This window comes from Linepithema humile, chromosome 2 (genome assembly GCF_040581485.1).
Source record: "Linepithema humile isolate Giens D197 chromosome 2, Lhum_UNIL_v1.0, whole genome shotgun sequence".
In the NCBI taxonomy this organism is placed as follows: Eukaryota; Metazoa; Arthropoda; class Insecta; order Hymenoptera; family Formicidae; genus Linepithema; species Linepithema humile.
The window spans coordinates 29079102-29095782 of record NC_090129.1 but is presented as its reverse complement, the minus strand read 5'-3'; the positions used below and the strand labels follow the sequence as shown (position 1 = coordinate 29095782).

At 38.6% G+C, this 16681-nt stretch overlaps 2 protein-coding genes across 15 annotated transcripts in view; both read left to right on the top strand.

The window, feature by feature from the left end:
• Atpalpha (sodium/potassium-transporting ATPase subunit alpha) overlaps positions 1-9739 on the top strand; it is a 72074-nt gene extending 62335 nt beyond the window's left edge. For all 10 annotated transcript variants that reach the window (XM_012373502.2, XM_067348508.1, XM_012373503.2 and 7 more), the window contains 3 exons: positions 2550-2724; positions 3304-3536; positions 3722-9739. In XM_012373502.2, coding sequence (XP_012228925.1) covers positions 2550-2724; positions 3304-3536; positions 3722-3842 — 529 coding nt within the window. In that variant the 3' untranslated portion in view covers positions 3843-9739. The remainder of the gene's footprint in view (positions 1-2549; positions 2725-3303; positions 3537-3721) is intronic.
• Positions 9740-10289: 550 nt separating this feature from the next.
• Cap-G (Chromosome associated protein G) lies at positions 10290-16039 on the top strand. 5 transcript variants are annotated; one of them, XM_067348520.1, is made up of 9 exons: positions 10290-10695; positions 10908-11704; positions 11785-12319; positions 12396-12707; positions 12820-13200; positions 13267-13779; positions 13971-14138; positions 14260-15518; positions 15748-16039. In XM_067348520.1, exons 1-7 carry the CDS (start codon positions 10588-10590, stop codon positions 14094-14096), a joined length of 2772 nt encoding a protein of 923 aa, XP_067204621.1. In that variant the 5' UTR covers positions 10290-10587; the 3' UTR covers positions 14097-14138; positions 14260-15518; positions 15748-16039. The 5 variants fall into 5 exon arrangements, with proteins under 5 accessions (XP_067204621.1, XP_012228971.2, XP_067204620.1 ...); XM_012373548.2 differs by having other exon boundaries at positions 13971-14183; XM_067348519.1 differs by having other exon boundaries at positions 13971-15518.
• Positions 16040-16681: the final 642 nt, after the last annotated feature.

The window sequence follows — 16681 nt, the reverse complement described above, 5'->3', positions numbered from 1 at the left end:
GGCTTAATGGGTCTGCGGTAGACAGAGGGTTGAATATCGTCGGGAACGTTCGCCGGAGCCGGAAAAGGGGCGGTCTCGAGCCGCCGACGAGTTTTCCGCCGAGTACACGTTTCGTCCCGAATTTTCTACTTCTTTGATTTTTTTTTTAATACCAAAGAACAGTCTCGATGTCGCCGCCGAGAGCTGCTGTCAGAAACGAGCGACACTACATGCACGGCCTGAGCAGCCTCTTTTTCAGCGGCAAACCTGACGCGTATTGCAACGCGAAAATTGGTCGCGCTGCTGCTTCACTCCAACCGACGACTCGGCGTCGGAAACTTTAACGCCGCGCCGAGCTGCCAATCTCTTCTTCTGCGTTCGACATTTTGGCTCTGCTGGCACGCTTGTACGAACGCTAACTCGCTGATTGTGCGAATTCTTTTTTTTTTCCGCCTGTTTGCGCTTCCACTGACCCGAATCCGAGTCAGCGCTACCCAATTCGACTATGATACGATCACTAATCTGTCGCATGCGACTCGCTTACAGGCTCGACTCTGCGCACGGATCTTCGCTGCATGCTTTCCATACGAATCGCTTGAACGATAATCACGTTGGACCGTTTTATCGCGTTGACTTTTAGTGAATACTTAGTACAATCACCTTAGCTGTAGGATGCAATGAAAAGAACAAATGCGAATTAAGACAAAAAGTTGGTTTGATTGTACTGATAATCTGGCTTAACTAATTTTTACGTACCTATTTTTTCTGTTCTATGTAGTAATCGTAATTCTACTTATAGCCTGAAGCCCGTCTTACTTAGACAGAATTTTAAATAGAATTCTTCTTTTATAATTTTGTATCGTGTAATACGAAAAAAATGTTTAAAAAATTATAAAACAAACACACGTGTAAAAGATCCTTCGAATGTTTTATTAATTTTCATCTTGAATTCTGTCACAAATGATACGTTATTTAAGGGGGTCTTAAAGTGGTCTGTTTTACCTATTTTTTTCAAACACACTTAACTTTTTTTTAGCTGTGTAGAATGAAAAGTCCTTTTTTGTAAGTAAAGTACATATGCTAATACACTACGGATGGTTTGAAAAGTCCTTTTCTGTAAGTAAAGTACATATGCTAATACACGACGGATGGTCGATTTGAAAGGATTTTTCAAGCCGCGCAGCCAAAAAAAAAATGAATTTTACGAAAAATAGAAGGTAAAACAGATACGTCTCTGTTTTACCTTCTATTTTTCGTAAAATTCGTTTTTTTTGGCTGCGCGGCTTGAAAAATCCTTTCAAATCGACCATCCGTAGTGTATTAGCATATATACTTTACTTACAGAAAAGGACTTTTCATTCTACACAGCTAAAAAAAAGTTAAGTGTATTTGAAAAAAATAGGTAAAACAGACCACTTTAGGATCCCCTTAAAGCAAGCTTAAAGGAAGCAAGAAAATTTTATTTGTATTTTTTAAATTTTATCTGAATAAGCACTCGTTAATAATAAGCACTTTACGCATTCTTTGAATTAAATCGCTAATCGTGATCGATAATTTTGCGTAACAGAATGATTGTCTAGCCAGATTATCGTAACGAATGAAGACGTTCAAAGCAAAAGTAGATTAAGTCTAAAAGTAGCGAGTTTTAAATATGAAGCCGCATTTAGAGCTCTACACGAGCCCAGGACCTGTCTATCTTTTTTTTTTTTGCTTTGAACCCCTTGATCGTTGGTGTAAATTTACGCTAGCCGATAACGCTACACTCGAGCCGGGGGGCTGGAAACGTGCGCGGGGGGGTGAGCTTTGGTAGCGTGAGGTGAACTATGGAGATTAACGGGAGATGAGCAGCTTCGAGATGTTAACAGGCGCCAAGTCTCACGTTGCGACCGTGAGAGTTGGCAAGTAACAAGCTATGTCTGTCTGTCTGTCTGTCCGCCTATCTGTCTGTCTGTCTGTCTCGCTCTTGTGTGTGGCATGCCTCACTGTCAACGACCGATCGTTAACCATCCGCCTATCGGTAAGTAATCTGCATTTTGCCCCTAACCAGTGACTACAGCTTTCCGTAACTTTAACACGAAACTTAGACCGTTAGAAGTAACACCGGGAGTCTGCGGACCGATCGATGCCGAGCGCCTCTTGGATTCCGAGGAGTCCCGAAAGCCCGCGCCGTGCGCCGGCTTGAAAAGATCTTGCCGTTTTTCCCGGGGATCGCAAAGTTTTTCGGATAATCGTCACCTCGAAAGGCACTCACAGCTGAAGGATCTCGCGCTTGACTGACCGTCCTTTCGGCAGTTCGAGAAAATTCATTTCAAATTTGATGTAATTTAATTTTTTTTTTTAAACTCTCCTGAAAAAAGTGCACCAAATTACTCCGCGCTGCGCACTCTTGTGTCGACGCTTGGAAATCTTGCCGTCGAGAATTGCTTTCGACTAGGTGAGACGGTAATCGTGTTGCGTTTAAACGACGGTGACGTTGTCGCGGCGAGAAGCGGGACACCTCGGGATCCAACGTCGAGCATGTCGTTGGTCTCGTCGGGAGATTGTTATTCAACGCGTCTGTCTGCATCCAGGCTCATTTCGATGGCGTACGGTCAAATCGGCATGATCCAAGCCGCGGCCGGTTTCTTCGTGTACTTCGTCATCATGGCCGAAAATGGATTCCTGCCTCTGTATCTGTTTGGCATTCGAAAGCAATGGGACTCCAAAGCTATCAACGATCTTACAGACAGCTACGGACAGGAATGGGTGAGTGCGATGTACATCATTGCTCAATGGAATGTTGAGAAGATTACACTGAGAAAAATGTTCTGTTTGATTCAACAAACCGTCTGTTCGATTTTGGACGAAACAGATTTTGGTTGAATCTATCAGAATTTCTAGATTCTACAATCTGTTTGGTTACAAGCTAACCAACTCAGATTCTGGTTGAATCTGTTAGAATCTTGTTGCATTAATAAGAATTTTGGTAAATTTAACCAGAATCTGGTAGATTCAACTAGAATCTGTCTGTTTCGTTCAAAATTGAACAGACAATTTGTTGAATCAAACAAAATATTTTTCTCAGTGTAGAAGCAACTCTGTGAACGCAAATTGACGTCTTGTTTTCAGCAAATCAGTTCCTTCACCGGAAATGTCATACTTTATAAATCAAAGTTCTATATTTTTCAATGTTTAACAAATTTATTTTTAACATAAGATTGTTTTGAGAGCTTTATAAGAGTCTTTTTGCTTATGATTTGTAAGATAAACTGACTTGCTGAGTTCGAGTCGCGCTTTAGAGAAATGTGTGTAAGCTGATCGTGCGGATTTGTTCTTTGCAAACAGACCTACAGGGACCGCAAGACGCTGGAGTTCACCTGCCACACAGCTTTCTTCGTGTCAATCGTAATCGTGCAGTGGGCTGATCTGATCGTCTGCAAAACACGTCGCAACTCGATCATCCACCAAGGAATGAGAAACTGGGCCCTGAACTTCGGCCTCGTGTTCGAGACCGCGCTTGCCGCGTTCCTAAGTTACACGCCCGGTATGGACAAGGGTCTTCGTATGTTCCCACTCAAGTACGTATCGTCCACGGTCACGTGTGATCCGCGTCCGATCGCGATTCGCTGAAGTAATCGAATTCGTAACATTAATCCAATCTTCCACACTTGAATATGAAATTTGCGATCAATGTTATCGGCGAATTTGAATTATAGCCCCAGTTTGTATCGCAGCAGCAATATGAAATTCGTGTATATTGCAGATTTGTATGGTGGTTACCAGCTCTGCCGTTCATGTTCGCCATCTTCATCTACGACGAGACGAGACGATTCTACCTCCGCCGGAACCCAGGCGGCTGGCTCGAGCAAGAAACTTACTATTAGACGCAAAAAGGATTAAATCACACGCATGCAGAGCGCGCGCGCAAGAGGACGAGTGAACGGACGAGAGAGCGAAAGCGAGAGAGAAAGAGAGAGAGTGTGAAAGCGAGAGAGCGAGAGAAAAGACGAGAGAGAATGATAATGAGAAAGAATGAGACGCATACTCACACCTGAGAGATATACATCTGATAAAAAAAAAAACAAGAAAAATAAGTAAATCACTCATGTTGAACAGATATAACACATTTCACACGGGACGTGCTACTGGGTCTGTCCGAGTCATGTGTGTCGGGAGAGCAACGGGGTGGACAACGAAAGGGCGCGCCAGATTCGCGTTGGCTCTCACGACCGCGAGAGAAGAGGCGCGAGATTATTATATATACTTATATATATATATTTATATATATATATGTATATGTATATATATATTATATATATATATATATATATAGACACGGAAGAGACCCTCTAGCGCTATAGATACAGCGCGAGGTACAAAGAGCACGCTCGTCGTTCTGGCTTCGCTGCCAATTGCTTGCACGCGCGCACCGGATTTTCATAGTCTCAAATATATTGATCCGGTGTTTGGAGAGACCGTCGAGGGAAGGAGGGGAGAGATCGCCGAGGAGGTTCCGCCATCCACCAGGCCCGGGCGAAAAGGATGCCGATCGGGAAGTCGCGCTTTCCGTTTTGCGTCCAACAGCGCGCGCTAATGGAGCCTTCCGGCTGGATGATTGGATGTTGCTGCTGTCAAATTCCAGACGGGATATACTACGCGAGCGTCGCTCGAAGATGGAACGAAGGAACGGAAGTTATGCGAAGAAGGATTTGGGGGAGAGCCGCCGCGACGCGACTGATGCACGAGTATCAGGCCTAAAGGAACGTGGTAGCGCGATGAAAAATACGCGAAAATACGGCAAAGCCGACGAAGAATCGGGGATCCGGAACGGCAGCAGGAACGGACACGCACTCGACTGAGACGGGGGCGATTGAACGCGCGATAGAGAATCACGGAATCACGTGCGTCCTTATGTATGCCGAATGCGAATTGCTACACTTCACGCGACTTCTTACTATTAGTGGCGTATTATTGTAGACATCTTTGCGTTACCAAGCAACTTCGTAATAGGCTTTCGTTGATTGTCGATCGACGCGCGCGGCACTCGGCGCGCCGAGGTCGGCAACACGCAACACGCCCTCCATTGAGAAGAATTTTAGGTGGAAGACAAGAGGAGAGAGACTCGCAGAAAATCGAGGTGAACGGAGACCGACGCGAAAGAGCAAACCAAAAAAAAAAAAAAGTGCTCAATGTAACAGAAGAACCGTTAAAAAAAAAAAAAAACTCTTAGGCATCTCGCGTGACACACTGAAATACTTCGTATGAAAATCTAATTAATTGTTAATTGTAACGAAGGACCTGTGGTACGACAGATATCGGCACGGTCTATAGTTATACGTCATGATAAAGTAACTGAATAAAGGCAAGAGTTATGATAAACAGCTAAATGAAATAAAGTAAAAAAAAAAAATAAAATATAATTAAATAAAGACGCATTCGCAGTATTCATTATTATTAATAAACGATATATATTCGGTTTCGAGTCTTAATCCGAGTAGCTGTCAGGAGAAAAAAAAACGGCGAAAACGTATCGCGGTAGTTTCAGTAGTTGCGACTCTTAGCGCGAAGGATAATATCACACTAACACACGCGAAACACACACGGGGGAAACAGAAACGGAGGACAGGTGCTGATCGGCTGGTTCCAGCGGAGAGCGGGGTGATTTATCCCATCGAGCACAGCGGGATGGTGAGGGGAGGAGGGGACAACGGTCGGCGGGGGATGCGGACAGTATATATGTAAAATAATTATCAACTGAAATCACTACCAATTGACGAGGATGTATGAATCAACGAGCGATATGTTATTTAATTGCACGGATGGATCAGTGGGAGAGATCGCGGCCTGATTGCCGGCGAATCGAAGCGAGAGGAAGAGAAAAAAAGAAAAAAAAGAAAAAAGAATCGAACACGTGTGCCGCATGCTGTTGTTTGAGCAGATAAATGAATTAAATGAATATTATGAAGCGTTACTGATTTTAAAACGACAGAAGAGAGACGAGGCAGGATGAGAACGAGAGCGACGAGCGCCGAGACACCGGACGCTTCGTGCCGGAGAAGGGATGCGCGGGTTACTGGGAGAGGGGAAGAAGAGCGGGTCGGAGCAGGGGAAGCGAGTTAAAAAAAAAAAAAAAAAAACGTTCTTACTTAGGTAAAAGCTAAATGAAGAATATAAAAGAAATTCATTCTCTTAGTTTTTCATAGATTTAAAACGCCAGCGGGACAGCTCACTATAAATCATTGATCCCCCCCCGCAATGCGGAACGCCCTGTTTAGGCAGCGGAATCGCGAATCTCTGTCAGCCAGCCGCGGCGAGCGCGCGCACCGTCTGTCTCTGTGTGCGTGCGTGTGTATACGTTAAGTATGCGTGCGTGTGAATGCGTCTGCGTTGCGCGTGTGTGTAGTGTCGAAGCAACAACGGTGACTTAAAATGCCTGCCACGCGACTTTATTTCCTTCGGGCCGGGACGATCCGAGGCTCTTTGTCATCGATGCGATCTCGCGACCGGACACACGAAATACATCCCTCCCTCCTCGTCTCTCCTCCCCCTGTGGGTCTCGCTCGATCGTTACCTGCGTTTGCGATCGCGCTGTTTATTATCTCGGCGAGAAGCCCCGCAATTTTACGACGATAATAGCGTGAATATACTTTTTAATGATACTTGAAATAATCGTAGTAATTATCGTGCTTGAAAGAGTATAAAAAATTGTAGTAATTTTCTCGCTGAAAAGGAATGAAACACGCTGGTTTTTTTCCAGAAAGTGGAATTGAGATGCCACTGCGTGAAAGTAAAGTTTCGAAACAGCTATTCGTGCAGCTATTTGCCTGTTGTTGGGAGAATTGTGAAGTGCGATCACTAAAGGATATTTGCAGCAATATGTTAGCGATTAGTCTATTTTTTTTACGAATCAATAAAGCCTCCACTCGTTCGGTGTTTATTGCGATAAGCAATGTCTACGCGCATTAAGCGCGCATTCGGCAAGACTCGATTCAATTATCGCTTTATGGAGAAAAATGAAGCGAATCGCGATTACACGTTACGGCGATGTCAAACTGTACTTGATATCCGCGAAGAGAGAGAGAGAGAGAGAGAGAGAGAGAGAGAGAAAAGAAAGAGAAAGAGAGAGATACTCGTCGATCGAACAAGACTGCGGCGAATGCGAACGCGGGTCGACGGGTGAAAATGCGACGCTCGCTCGGCGGCCCAGGCCCCAAAACTACCCTAAGTGTTCAATAATCGAGGTGTTCTCGAGGTGCCCTGTATACGCGTAAACGCGAAACGTTCTCCCCTCGCCGGTTCCTTCCATCCGGTGCCGCGCCGCCGCCTCCGTCGAATCTCGAATCTCGCAACGAACGTTGACGGACGGTTACGTTTCCTCGCGATCTCTCGCGACTGATTTTCTCCGTTGGGCGCGCGCGGGAGCTCGCGCGAAACGCGTGAACCGGGCGAAGCGTCCCGTGCAAGTCGGACGTTCTTCTCGGCGACGGCCTGTTGCGTCGTCCGAACGCAGACGAAGCGGCATTCCTCTCGAATCGGGTCACGGGTGCGAGAAAGCGGCATTTGGGCAGAGTCACGGCAAATGTGACACGCGAGTTCGAATCTGAAACTGGAATTCAAAAAAAAAAAAAAAAAAAAAAGGGTTTCCAAAGTATCCATCTGTGTCCATCGGCTAGTGGGCGCATCGCGCGAGGTCTATCAAATTCGGACGTTTATTCAATCACTGCGTTCTTAAGATCGATTGATCGTCGATTCCAATTAATAAACAAAAAAAAAAAAAATTCTCTCCTCTGTCTGTATTATAGATAGAATTGTAATTTAGAATGAAGATAGCTGAATAGCCGAGCCGCAATTCGACTCGATTTTAGCACCGCGATGCGACATTCACGGCTCGTCGTAATAAAAGAGAAACAAAAAGTAGAAAAGCAAGCAAGATCGATCGCTCGTGTAACAACGAAAATTGCGGGAATTCAAGACGTTCTTTCGTGCGCGACTGTTATTCTCAATGGATCGCCGTGTTTCTGGATCGGATGGGAGTGAAAATGTAAACGGGATGACGAGAGAGAGAGAGAGAGAGAGAGAGAGAGAGAGAGAGAGAGAGAGAGAGAGAGAGAGAGAGAGAGAGAGAGAGAGAGCGTGTGTAAGTGAGAGAATGAGAGAGAGAGAGAGAGAGGAACATACCTGCGCGTATGTGTGCGAGACAAGGGGAATCGAAAGAAAAAGAAAGAGATGTACGATAGATATGTTTGAAGTTACTGGGGGGGGAAGATCCGCGCGGCGTTGTCGACAGGGTGTTCCGTGCCCCGGGGGGCTGTAGGAGCCCAAAAAAATGCTTTGCCGTCGTGCGTCGCCTCTTTACTTTAGGCTAATAATTTAAATATTATTAAATAATATAATAGTAATAATGAATAAATAATAATGATAAATAATAATAATACATGTTACAATAAGATATTATTAGATGTAATTATTATATATGGTTTAGTCTAGATCTCTCGTGTTGTTGAAGAAAAAAAAACAAAGTACGTATAAGCGAACAAAAAAAAAAAAAAATAAGAGGTTGAGGAGACAGAGTAGTGGAAGAAAAAGGAGACGCGACGATAGGGACGAGGGACGGGGAGGGGGGAAAGAGGGAGGGGGGGTTAAAAAAAAAAAAAAAGAAGACACACGCCAGACGGGGAGGAAGTTTCGGTCTAAGACCACACAATCCTTTTTGCGGTGGACTGAGCGGGACGACGCCGCGCTTACACGCTTCCTCGCGCGCGGGCACCCGGCTCAAGCTTTTCACCCACGGAGTGCAGGACGACGTTACGTTTTTTTGTATCTTTACACGCGTGATTTGAAAGAGAACGATATAATACACGGAGGATTCCTCGATCCTGTACACACGCGGTTGCGCATTCGTTTTTCGCTTTTTCGCGCGTTTCCGGAAAGACAAGCGGCACGTGATGCTCTCTGTATTCCTCGTTTCTCGAGGACAAATAAAAAGAGCATCGTGATTCTCTCCGCGATCAAAATAGACATATATATAAATATATATATATATACACACACGCATACATACACACATGTACACACACGCGCGCACACACGCACACACATACACACACACACACAAAAGGAATGCAAATTCTTCGTTCACCCCGTGATCGGATTTCGGGGGATCTTCAGCGTTTATTAGAGTAATCCTCGCGGAATAACGCCGCGCGCCTGCACAGCCCGCCGCATAACCACGTCGGAATCATTGAATGATTAACAAAAAATCTAAAAAAAAAAAGAGAAAAAAAGAAAAGAGGAAGGCGGACGATGTTTTATTAATATTGTACATATTTTAAATAATTGAAGACGAACAAACAGATCGCGCGCGCGAGAATGACGGCGATCCCGACCGAGAGGCGTTTCTCCCCTTCGAGAGAGGAGCGCTTTTTCGTCAGGGGTCCGACCGTACCACCCTTTCTTCTGTTTTTTTTTCTTGCGTTTTGAAAAAAAAAAAAAAAACGTCGCGTACACCACCACACATTCATACACCCTACACACTGCGCATAGGGAGGACACGGGTTGCACCCCTCGAAAATGAACACGTTATCTAACACCGCTTTATCAGCTATTTATCTCCTGATTGACGATTGAGAATTACTTTTCGCGATTGATTATTATTCGACGAGTTCTGTTTCTTTTTACACACGACACACATACACACGCGTGGATTACATCGCAACCTGATACGAATACAACCCAAGTGTCATTACTTTTGATGTTAAATAAAAAATACATAATTAATAAAGCCGGCTCCCATTTTTCTTACCTTTTCTCTTCAATTAACACGAGTCGAGTAATTAAGAATTGCGTCATTTTTACAATTATATAGAAGCATTCATGTAATGAACTCGCAATTATCATTTTACTCTTATTTATATTTGTAAGTTTATTCTATTGTTGATAGTTTAAAAAAAACTAATTAAAAAAAAATGAGAAATTAACTCTACTAACGAATTATTATAAAATACTTTACAAACAACAGTGTTTTCTAAGGAATTCTGTAATTTATTAATAATTTTTGCAATGTGTAAAAAATATGATACAAACTGAGTTATATTTAAATCTTGCTTTTAATTTGTTTTTGTAAAATGTTTATTTGTAGTCTTGCATTTTGCATTAATTATTTATACATTTTATTGTAAATTTTGTAAAAATTTATCAGTTTCTCAAATTTTTAATGTGCATTGATAAAATTGATAATATTGTTTTCTAATATTTTTCAAATTTTTTAGAATTTAAATGTTTATAGTAAGAACATCTTATTTTAAACAAAAAAATGTCTTATTTTTCTGGCTTGATGTTGACTCGTACTACTTACTCGATTTTAGTTTTCAACGTCCAATCGCGTCTTCAATAACGACTCCAGAGAACGCAATTAGGCGTCCTCTGGCCGTTGCAAAAGCTGAAGGACACGATCAGGCGTCCTTTGGCTCTGGAAAAAAATTAAGGAAATTGAGGTGTTTGCGCGTCAGGAAAGTAGATGACGCTATCATCGTGTTGACATCGTTTGAAAATTTAACGTACACTGTTATGACGCTTCGGTGAAACAGCGTAGCAAAAACGTTTAGTGATTTTGCACATTAAAAGATAGATATGGCTCAAACAGTTGAAACACATATGAAAACTATATTTGAAAAAGTGCAGTATAACAAAACTGATCATCCAAAATGGATAAAAAAACTCACAAAGTTATACGAGAGGGTTAGTTATTTCATGTTTCTTTTACAACAACTTGATTTTTGAAAGAGATATCTTAGTCAAATTTATTATGATTGATAACAATTCAAATTTGATTGTATTAACCAATCATATATGTGAGTAATTTAAAGCAAACTTTTCTTGATATACAAACATGTACATATGCTTTGCTGAAAGATTTTGAATGAATACTTATGATTTCTTTTATTTTCTAGACTGATTTGGATACGTTTTGGAAATGGTTTATCTTGTGCTTGCAACTACCTCTTACAATGCCACAGCAGAATCTACATGTTATAAACACCTTGGAATTTTGTGCCAAATTCTGCATAAGCTTTTATTCATCTGCAGATAATGAAACCACAGAACCAATGTCGCCATTTCTTAGCAAGTTGTTTAACTTTCTCTTATCACATCACAATGCTAAAGATAAAGCTGTAAGATATCGTATATGTCACTTTCTAAATATGCTCTTGAATTCTATGGGTGACCATGCTTTCATTGATGATAATCTGTGCGATCAAATTACAATCACCATGATGGATCGATTGTTAGACAAGTCTCCTAAAGTCAGAGCACAGGCTGTCTTAGCCTTACAGAGATTGCAGGATCCATCAGATGACCAGTGTCCTATTATAAGAATGTATCTGTTCCATTTGTCCAGAGATCCAAGTAATGAAGTTCGTAAAGCAGTTCTTGCTAGTATGGGCAAAAATCAGAAAACCTTACAAGCTGCACTGGCAAGAACACGAGATAATGATGATACCGTGCGCAAATTGGCGTATGATTTTATCAGTAAAATCACAGTACGCTCTCTGACTATTGAACAAAGAGAACGTTTGTTGAAGGATGGCCTTAAAGACAGGTCTGAAATTGTTAGGACATGTGTGTGTGATGTTCTGTTGCCAACATGGCTTCGATATTATCAAGGAGAATACATAAATCTCATACATGCTCTGGATGCTGGAATAGGAACAGAGATTGCAACTCTAACTTTACAAATGCTGTTTAAGTAAGTATCTCGTAAAAAAGTAGCAAGTATCAATGAAACAATTTTATATTATATAAGATATATAACGTATATTTTTACAGAAATGCCAGCGTAAAAACGTTATTGGAACAAGTTCCAATAGATAAAAGTACAAAATTGATTCCAGTGAAAAATTTGTCGAATGAAAATGTTTTATACTGGAAGTGTGTAATACAACATCTTTATCGTCTCTCGTCAACGGAAGAAGTAGAATTGATTCTTCCGGAATTATCGAAATTTTGTGAATATATACATGAATTCATCGCTTTTATATCTTCAAAGTCACGTGAAACATGGGAGAAAGAATGTCATACATTTATTCTTCTACAACTTTTTGAGATATGTAAGACGTATGATCTCGCAGACGAAGTCGGCAGGAAAAATCTAAATGACTTGATAATAGATACTCTCATGAGTGATCACTGCAATAGTAAAATAATCGATTGCATAGTAAATCATCTCACAAAGGTGGTGCCTAATCCCAACAGTATGTTGGATGCTGTTGCTAATGTTATCAGTGAAATTAGACTACCTTCTAAAGAAAGTGCAGTCACTCAACAAGTTACTGCGGAGCAACAGCACGAGAACAAGATGCAAGTAAGGACTACAATCCAGCTCTGTTGATTATACATAAATAAATTTCCTTGCAACTTTTTTTTAAATTTGTTTTCAGAAAGCAAGACTGAAGGTTCAGATATTAGAACTTGAAGACGAATTGTATGATGCAGTAAAAGAAGAGAAGTTTTTAGAAGCTGACAAACTAAAGGACAAAATCAAAGACTTGAAAGAAAAGATGAATCAATTGTCTGAAGCTCCTTTGCCGGAAGCTGCAATGAATGATGATGATATGCGTGAGGAGAAAAATGATACAGCGACTATGGTGAAATGCCTTAGTATCTTGTACACTGCAGTGCAAACCAATTCTATTCGTGCGTTAACACCCACATTGAGAAGTATGATGTCTATTGTTGTGCAAAGTCTCGATGTAAGTATACATTAAATTTTACTGTGTACATAAAAAAATGAGAAAATTTTATCGCAGTTTATGCAATTATTTATTATTAGTTATCCCAACTTAATCTGATTTATCGTTTCAGCATCCCGATGATAACGTACACATATTGGCATTGAAGGTGTTAACTGTTTATTGTTTATTAGACAAGGAATTGGCGAAAAAACATATAATGATATTTTTCTATCAATTTTCTCTTGAACAAGAGACTCGAGAAATATGGCTGACAGCCTTGAAAGGAATATTCGATCTTTTGCTGCGTTACGGCTTAGAGTATTTTGAAATCTTACAAAATCCGGAAGACGAGAATTCCATGCAAAACAAGTGTGAAAAAAGTCGTTCGCTTTACACACGCGAGAACAGTATTACGTCTCTAAATAAGACGATGTCTATAAATAAGACGACTGAAATCGAGGAGGGCTCGTGTAATTTTATTAAAATTCTAACTGGACTGCTGGACAATTCGGTAAATAAATAATGTAAATTTATAACAATGTGTATTATAATATTAATTGCATTAAAAAATTTACAGAATCAAGACTTGCGCTTTATCGCTATAGAAGGACTCTGCAAACTATTGGTCAATCAGCGGATCAGCAGCAGTAGCCTAATATCGCGTCTGATAATTCTGTGTTACAATCCAGTCAACGCGAATGATCTTTATCTCCAACAGTGTTTAAGTACTTTTTTTGGACAATTCATAATATGTATACCGGACGCACAAGAAATGCTCGAAAATGCATACCTCCCGACATTGCGTGCTCTTTGCAACGCACCAGACATCAGTCCACTGCAGGAGATCGATGGATATCATGTATCGCGATTTATACTGAGTTTAATGAAGCAAAAATGTCGGAAGTCGAACGGAAAACCACTATACAACCACAACAATCTTGCGTTTACTATTCTGGCAGAGATTTTAAATCCTGAGAGCAAGATTGATCAAGAGATACTCGTTAGATCTTTGCCGAATTTGTACATTGAAATCGAAGACAGCCAGTCGAAACAAAATCTACGAGAAGCCATCGAGAATGTTATGAAAACGGTACGTTAATTCTTTACATTTTTGCGTTAAATCTTTCGTGCATTTGCTTGAATTACCAATTATATATAATTTTACTATAACAACATATTGCACAACCGCAAGACAAAGTGACACAAGTCAAAATTTTTCGAATTTTGTTTATGTATGTACGATATGTGTATGTACTATAATCGCAATTTAATATTTGATAGATAATGGATTCTGACAAACGATTACTTACATATGTTCAACGATTCAAGAAAAGATTAGAGGGATCTTCCGAAACAGTTGCCGAAATTGATGTCGAAAACGAAAACGAAAGTGAAAATGAGGATTAAATCCTTCTTTTTCTTCTTAGTTTGTTTATCTCACTAACAAGAGTAAGTCAAGAGAAGTTTCAGAATTTGTCAATACAACAGTTTATTGTGAGTGTTCAACTCGAAGTTTCTCACTAACAGTGCATTTTTCTGAGTTTAATATTTAATCATTTTATTTTTTTAGGTGCTCTTTACATTGAACTCAGTGAATAATTAAATTTGTAAAATAATTTATAAATGTTTGAAAATATTTGTTGCATTAACAATTTTAAAAATAAAAAACTGACATTCTTGAAATATAAATTATTAATAATTTATATATAGAATTAAATATTTTTACTTTTTTACTTTTTAAATGAAGAATTAGTAATAAGTTGACACTAGAAATAAAAGTAATAACGTTGGAACATACACCAAAAAAATTGCTTTTTAATTGTTTCTCTGATATTCCTAATTGCTCCACTTAATTAATTAAAATAATATTTAATTAATATTAATATTACACCACTATTTACTTAACAAATAATTCTATTTACATTTACTTTCTTTAAAATGTAATCACTTTCTTTAAAATCTAATCCAATCAATAATTTGTATTTCATACAAATTCTTTATTTTTATAAAAATTATTTGTAAAAAAATTAAATTTGTTGAAATATATATATAAGAGAAACTGAACATTTTTTTGTTATATATTGTTTATTTTATCATATTGAATATATAATACTATGTACAATAATTTAATAACATCAGAACGTGTAATTTTAATTACGAATAATCAATGTTTCTTATTATAATTATGTAATTTTAAAATATTGTATCTTTTTTATCTATTCTACGTAAATTGGACACAGCGTTCCAAAATTTATAGACAAAATTACATACAAAAACTGCGAAATTTAATTCGTTCATTCGTTCATCATTTCAATTCGTTGAAAGCAAACTGTAAAGTTTAGTCTTAAAGTTGAAACAATACTTATAAATAAAATAAATGATACCTGTTTCGGGATTTGCAAAACACTTTATTAAAAAATAAAATAATAAAATATATAATATTACGATATTATTGAAATATCAAACAATTATACATGTACTTTATGATGAGTGTACGGTTCAGATTATCATTGCAAATATTTATTACGTGCGCCAGAGATTTTTAGTAGGCGTCCTTTCGAAACCTTACCTCACGGTATATCAACAATGATATTCGTAATTTATCAGCCACGTTATTGATAAATGTGTGCGGGTTCTGCGTACGGTTATGAAAAGGGGATTTCGAATCGACGAAGGATCGATCGCGATCCTGCATGCTGTTGGTTTTTGGCCTGCCACAGTAAAAGATGTCTCTTTGACTCGCGATTTACTTAGGCATGTAAGATTAGGCGAAAAATTTAGCCATATCTAACTTGATTTTTTTTAGGAAAAGAAATCTATCAGAACTTGGTAAGTGACATTCAATCAATTTTATTATAACACTAAATTTAATTTTACTATTTAATTAAACTTGAAATTATTTATACGATTCTTGGTTCGCCATTTTTCTAATAACTTTCTCTGTTATACGCATTCTTGTGAAAAATAAAACAGATATCGAGAGAATTTATTTTAACATGTATTACATCCAGCAAGATTGGATTTAATGTAGGTAATTTAAATTTTGTCCTTTTTTAAGCAAATCTTATGTATTAACGATTTCTTTCGTCAAAATGCTGGTTTTAATATTCATACACGCATCGCAACTACATATAACAGTAACGCAAAAGTTTTTCACACTATGATTAACTTATGTTTTAATGGTTACGAACTAAATAATGCGAAATGTGCGAATTCCATTCGAGCGAATAGACACGACCAATTATGCGATATCTTTTTGCATAGTAAACTATCGAAGGAATAATCGTTATTATTTTACAATGTTACTTATATTTCCTCTACAATGCTATATTTCTTCTTTTTATACGCACGTATGTAATAAATAATGAACACTGCTGATTTTATGATTTAAAATTATTGTAAAGAACAGATAAATTACGTTATCTATTGAAACAACTTGTAAATTCATATGTACATAAACGTTTACATAAATCAGAGTAGATTTTATGATTTACTTGTTAGAACGATAATCTTTATATGTTGTGATTGACCAAAATTAAATTCATATAATTTCTGATCAGTACGTATAGTAATTATTCATAATAAAATTTTCAGAGAAAAAGATATTAAATTGACGAAACGTAACTTCTAAAAATTCAATCAGGACAACACACAAGAAGATGAGTTTCAACACAAGCTTATTATTTGTACTTATTACTTTCTGCATATTAAATGAATGAGACACTAGCGTATTTTTTGTGGTCTAATACTGGTGAGTGTTTTATTTCTTTCACATTGAACACGCACAGTAATCTTTTATTATATTTGCTATTATGATTTTTTTCATATAGTTTAGAGGACTCAAATCATTAATAATTATTTAATGTATATAATTAGTTATTATAAATTGTCGTAAATTATAAAAATATGAAGTTGTAAGTTTTTTTTTTAATTTCTCCGCAATGATAGAATAGATATTTTACTGTACATAAATTAAAATATATTTTTCTGTA

What these genes read in the sequence shown, in the direction of transcription:
- Cap-G (XM_067348520.1), top strand. Translation starts at nt 10,588, where the DNA reads ATGGCTCAAACAGTTGAAACACATATGAAAACTATATTTGAAAAAGTG. An exon ending in TCACAAAGTTATACGAGAGG is followed by an intron (nt 10,696 to 10,907) that starts GTTAGTTATTTC and finishes TTTATTTTCTAG; the next exon opens with ACTGATTTGGATACGTTTTG. An exon ending in AGCACGAGAACAAGATGCAA is followed by an intron (nt 12,320 to 12,395) that starts GTAAGGACTACA and finishes ATTTGTTTTCAG; the next exon opens with AAAGCAAGACTGAAGGTTCA.